A 5,764-nucleotide genomic window follows, 5' to 3' on the forward strand; every position below is an offset into this window, starting at 1 on the left:
AGTAAAAAGCATCAATATAATGAAGAATTTACATCAACTAATGGGCAAAACAGCTAGCTAATATCAAATGGCAGTATTACTCACATATATTATTATTAATCCTAAATTTAAATCGACTAAATCCCCCAATCAAAAGACACAGCCAAAACCCATCTGTATGCTGCATCCAGACCCATCTCACATGCAAGGATACACAAAGACTCAAAACAAAGGGATGGAGAAAGATTTACTAACCAAATGGAGAGCAATAAATAAATAAATAAAAAGCAGGAGTTGCAATTCTCACCTCTGATAAAATACACTTTAAAGCAACAAAGATCAAAAGAGGCAAAGAAGGACACTACATAATGGTAAAAGGATCACTGCAACAAGAAGAGCTAATGATCCTAAATATATACGCACCCAATACAGGAACACCCAGACACATAAGACTTATAAAGAGACTTAGACTCCCACACAATAATAGTGGGACACTTAAACATCAATATTGGACAGATCAATGAGACAGAAAATTAACAAGGATATCCAGGTCTTGAACTCAGATCCGGAACAAGTAAACTTAATAAACATTTATAGAACTCTCCACTTTAAATACACAAAATATACACTCTTATCAGTACCACATCACACCTACTTACAGGTTTAAATGAAATATTGGTTGGCTGCTTGTTTGTTATTTTCTTCCCTCATTTTTTCCTGTCTCCATTATTAAGCACAATTATTGGCATAAAAGAGGTTTTCAATACTCGTTTTTAGACTGCATTCTAGCCTGGGCAATAAAGCAACACTCCTGTTCTCTCTCCCTCTTCCTTTTCCTCTTTCTTCCTCTCCTTCATTCTTTTTTGTTTTAATTCTTTTTTTTCCTTCTCTCTTTCTTTTTTTTTCTCTTTCTTTAAAAAAAGAAAATCGTTTTGTTTCGCCAAATAATAGTGAGATATACCATGTTTTATTTATCCGTTCATTCATTAATGAACATTTGTCTTGTTTTTGCCTTTTGGCTACTATGAATAATGCCGCTATAAATATCCATGTACCAGTTTTTGTGTGGACATATGTTTTCCCTTGTCTTGGATATGTACTCAAAAGTAGAATTGCTGGGTCATATGGTGACTCTGTGTTTAATCGATTAAGTAACTTTCAGACTGTTTTCCACAGTAGCTGCACGCTTTTGCATTCCCATCAGCAGTGCATGAAGGTTCCAATTTCTCTATATCTTTGATATAGCTTGTTAGTATCTGACTTTTTAATTCTAGCCATCCAAGTGGGTAGAAAGTGGTATCTAATGTGGTTTGATTTGTGTTTTCCTGTGGGTTAATGATGCTGCGTCTCTTTCCATGTGTTTACTGGCTATTTGTGTATTTTCTTTGAGGAAATGTTTATTCAATTTCTTTGCACATTTTTAATTGGGCTATCTGTCTTTTATTCCTGAACCATGCTTGTTATTTATATTCTCAACATAAGTCCTTTATCAAAAATATGATTTGCAATCCCCCCACCTACATTCTATGGGTTGTCTTTTCATTTTCTTGATGGTGTTCTTTGAAGCACAAATGTTTTTATTTTTAATGAAGTCCAGTTTGTCGATCTTGTCTTTCGATGTCATATCTGAGAAACCATCACCTAGTCCAAAGGTAGGAAGATTTACAGCTTTTTTTTTTTAAAGAGTTTTATGGTTTTAATACTTTCATTTAGGTATTTGATCATTTTGGGTTAGTTCTTATATATGGTGTGAGAAACGGAGTGAAACTTTATCCTTTGCACGTAGACATTCAATTGTCCCAGCACCATTCATTGAAAAGACTATTTTCCCCCCATTGAATGATCTCCTCACCCTTGATGAAAATCAGTTGATCATTAAAGTGAGGATTTATTTCTTGATTTTTAGTTCTCTTTGATTGATATGTATGTGTGTCCTTAAGCCAGTTCTTTCTCCAGATTATGTGTAATTATTCTTCAACTTTATAATTTCCTCTCGATTATTCTCCAGCAAAATTCAGACTCTTATTAATATGTTTTGATGCATTCTCCTACTTCAAAAAGAGGAAACTTCCAGAGGTTAAAACTTCTGCCCTGAATGCCTGCCCTTCTCCAAGCTTACGCTTCCTCCCCGTCAGAGTTCAGCACCAGTTTCCTCCCAGATGCTGCTGTTGACCGTCCCTGCCCCACGATGGGACAGGGTCTGCATTTCACAGCACATCTGACTGCTTTCCTGGCAGTTGGTGAGCCCTCTGTCCGCTCAGAGCCACACGTTTTTTTGTAGCTCTTTGGGTCCTTGGCCACTGTGAGGCTCCCACTCCCTAATGACAGTGGAGGAATTCAGGCTGAGAGAGGAACCCGAAGGAGCCGTGCTGGAGCCTGGCAGGGCTGAACTTGGTAGTGGCCCTCCCGACTGTTCGGCCTGTGGTCTTCGCGTGATGCCACCCCAGCTGCCCTGCTCTATGCACATTCCCTCACCCAGCATTGGCTCTTTCTCTGCCACCTTGTTTTGTGAACACAGGTTCTCTGTGTTCGCTCAGATTTTATGCCCACTGAATCCTAGCTGGAAAGTTCTTGAAGCCTGAACATCCCTGTAGCATTTCAGTGGTGATCTGACAGAAGGCAGAACAGCCTGGGAGTGGCTCTCCTGTTGGGCATGGGATGGATTGATCCCAGGTGCTGAGTGACACTCTGGTTGGGGAGACGCACTCTTTCTTGCTGTCTCGGACATTTTCAGCAGGACTAGACGTTTTGTTGGGGGTGAATTCCTGGAAGACACAGAACACAGCTCCCTGCACACAAATTCACTCAGATGCACTGCACAGTGTGTAGGGGTGAGGGGCTCCTCAGTTTGGATGCTCCCCAGTTCACCTTCACTCTGCGGGGGCCTGAGGCCAAGCGATGCACAGAGGCATGGAGGAAGATTCAGCAATGCATTTGGGAACAGATGAAAAGTGATGGAGGGGTCCTGCATGGTACCCCGACAAGGGAGGAGGTCTGCTGGTAGAGGCAGGTGGGCTCCACCATGTAAGACCTGGGGGTCGTGGGATATTTGCTTTACCGCAAGGGCAATGGGACCTCTTGGAAGGGTTAAAACAGGGAGTCTTGCGATCTGCCCCACCTTTAAAAAGATCACCCAGGCTGCTTTGTGGAGAGTAATTTAGAGAAAACCATGAAAATGACAGGTCGAAAAGTAAAATAATCAACTGCTTTTCAAATAGGCTTGCAGACGCTCCATTGTAAAATAAGCAATACTGGGGAGGGGTGGCCAATCTGTGATGAGCATCCTCTCGCTGTGAGCACATCTGTCTCTCAAGGCCAGGGCGGCCTCCTCCAGGTCTCAGGGATGACTCTGAGACGTTACCAGCCTAGTTCCTCTGGTTCTCCCCACAACCCCTGCTCACCTCCACCTATGGAAAGGTGGGCATTTAAAGAATCATAGATTAAAATATTCATCATTTTATAATGTAAAATATCTCAACCATTTAAAACAATAAAAGATGAGATTTTGGGGACAAAAATAACAGAGACAGTCTGGGTTAAATTCTCCCCTCCCTCCTCCTGCTGCAGGAGGGTGGGGTTGGCTTCTAAAGTGGAGCCCAGCTGGTCTCCTTGGGATAGCTGGTGGCTTTCCCAGCCAAGAACCTCATGTAGGGAGCTGAACAAGGGCTTAGCCCCTGTGGCCCTTCCCGAGCTCGATCCCTCCCTACTCGTCTCCAGCCACTGATGCCTGGGGCTGCACTGGGGGACACGTGGCTGATGGCCCCTCCAGACATACGGTTGGCCTAATGCCGGCAGCTCCCACTCCAAACAGGGCTGGGCCGGTGGGGGGTGCTCTGTGAAGGGGTGAGCATTGCCCACTTTGCCACAGGACCTTCCTGTTGGGGGTCAAGGAGGAATGCTGGTTCTCAGGCTCCCAAAGACACTCAGACGGAGTCATCCCAGGTGTGGATGGGCTGGGAGATTGAGAAGGGGTCAGGGAGGAGAAAGGCGGAAGGAGACAGGGTTGTGGCTGGGTCTCTCAGAGACAGGGTTTCACCATGTTGGCCCATTTGGTCTTCAACTCCAGACCTCAAATATCTGCCCACCTTGACCTCCCAAAGTACTGAGATTACAAGCATGAGCCACCAGCTCAGACCTTTCTCTTCCTTTCTTGTTAAAGTGCTGTGACTTCAGGAGCCAGTGGAAAGAAACCCCACAGTACTGGATTTTAGGCATTGCTCAGAAATTCTTTTGTCTAACGCAGTGGCTCGTCACACATGGAAGGCTTTTGGGTGTTTGTTTTTGGTTTTACCTCCCTCTTCTCTTTCTCACAAAGATCACCCTTCACTCCTGAGCTGCAGAACTGGCCTCCCTGAGGGCCAGGAGGAAACAGAATGACATTATTTAAAGATGAGCTTGTTAACTTCTTTTCTGTCTTACTAAAGTTCTTCAGCATTGGAAATAAAGTGTTTGGGGAAAGACAGAGCAAAAAATACATGTCTGGTTCCACCACCTTGTGTGATTTCATTCCGACTGACTGGGGGCAGCTGTGAGATAACACATTCTCGAGGAATTTGAAAGGTCCAAGTCCAGCAACGGGTGTTGACTTTCAGTCGTTCCTCTCGCGTCAAACCCTTCCAGGCTGCGTCGCTGCTGGCTGTGCTCCTGCTGCTGGACGGAGGCATGTTCTCCTCGCCTTCCCCACCCCCGGCGCCATTAGAGAAAGTCTTCCAGTACATTGACCTCCATCAGGATGAATTTGTGCAGGTAGGAGAAAGAAACTACACACAGAAATCTTGGATTATATCCTTTGGTGTTTGGGTGGGACAATGACTTGCTTGGAGATGTGGATTTTTTTGCCTAATTCCATTTAAAATGCCTGTTGAGTTAAAAACCATCAGTATTCGTGAGATGGATGGAAAAGATCCCTCCTAGCCATTCCTCCCATCAAGGGCACTCTCTGCCCATATCCAGCGCTTGGTTTAGGGATGTCCATGCAGAGAGGACCAGCACCTCCGCTGAGCTCAAGTCTGCCCTGCTCCATGAGGTCGCCCATTCCTAATGCCACCTGACATTAATATAAGGCCTACGCAGAGCTGAGGAGCTCAGGAGCTCTGCAAAGTTTAACGGCAACATGGTTTGTTTTGTAGCATGTGTGCAAGAGGCACTTTATCTCCTCCATTTATTTTTTATTTTATTTTATTTATCTATTTATTTATTTATTTTGAGACAGAGTCTCGCTCTGTCACCCAGGCTGGAGTGCAGTGGTGAGATCTCGGCTCACTGCAACCTCCCGGGTTCAGGTGATTCTCCTACCTCAGCCTCAGCATCCCAAGTAGCTGGGATTACAGGCACCTGCCAACACGCCCAACTAAATTTTGTATCTTCTCAGTAGAGACAGGGTTTCGCCATGTTGGGCAGGCTGGTTTTGAACTCCTGACCTCAAGGAATCTGCCCTCCTTGGCCTCCCAAAGTGCTGACATTGCAGGCGTGAGCCACTGTGCTTGGTCCTCTTTTTTTTGTTATTATTTTTTGAGACAGGGTCTTGCTCTGTCGCCCAGGCTGGAGTGCAGTGGCACAAACACAGCTGACTGCAGCCTCGATCTCCTGTGTTCCAGTGATCCTTCTGCCTCAGCCTCCCAAGTTGATAATCCTCCGCTTAATCCCTAATTCACCATACCGTGTCTGTACATATACAGGGTCCGGGGCAGGGGTAAAGTAGACGGAGGGTGAGGAGGAATGGCGAAAAGAGGGAGGCCTGGGGAACAGGAGGAGGCAGGAAGAGGAGTGGGAGAGCAGGACGAGG

General features: G+C 45.1%; 1 protein-coding gene across 1 annotated transcript in view; it reads left to right on the forward strand.

Moving 5' to 3' along the window:
* Positions 1–3,322: 3,322 nt before the first annotated feature.
* Positions 3,323–5,764, forward strand: part of CNDP1 (carnosine dipeptidase 1) — a 30,712-nt gene continuing 28,270 nt past the window's right edge. Inside the window, exons 1-2 of the mRNA XM_037738146.1 lie at positions 3,323–3,396; positions 4,572–4,725. Coding sequence (XP_037594074.1) covers positions 3,323–3,396; positions 4,572–4,725 — 228 coding nt within the window. The remainder of the gene's footprint in view (positions 3,397–4,571; positions 4,726–5,764) is intronic.

The sequence above is a fragment of the Cebus imitator genome, unplaced genomic scaffold, assembly GCF_001604975.1.
Source record: "Cebus imitator isolate Cc_AM_T3 unplaced genomic scaffold, Cebus_imitator-1.0 Scaffold49, whole genome shotgun sequence".
NCBI classification, from domain to species: Eukaryota; Metazoa; Chordata; class Mammalia; order Primates; family Cebidae; genus Cebus; species Cebus imitator.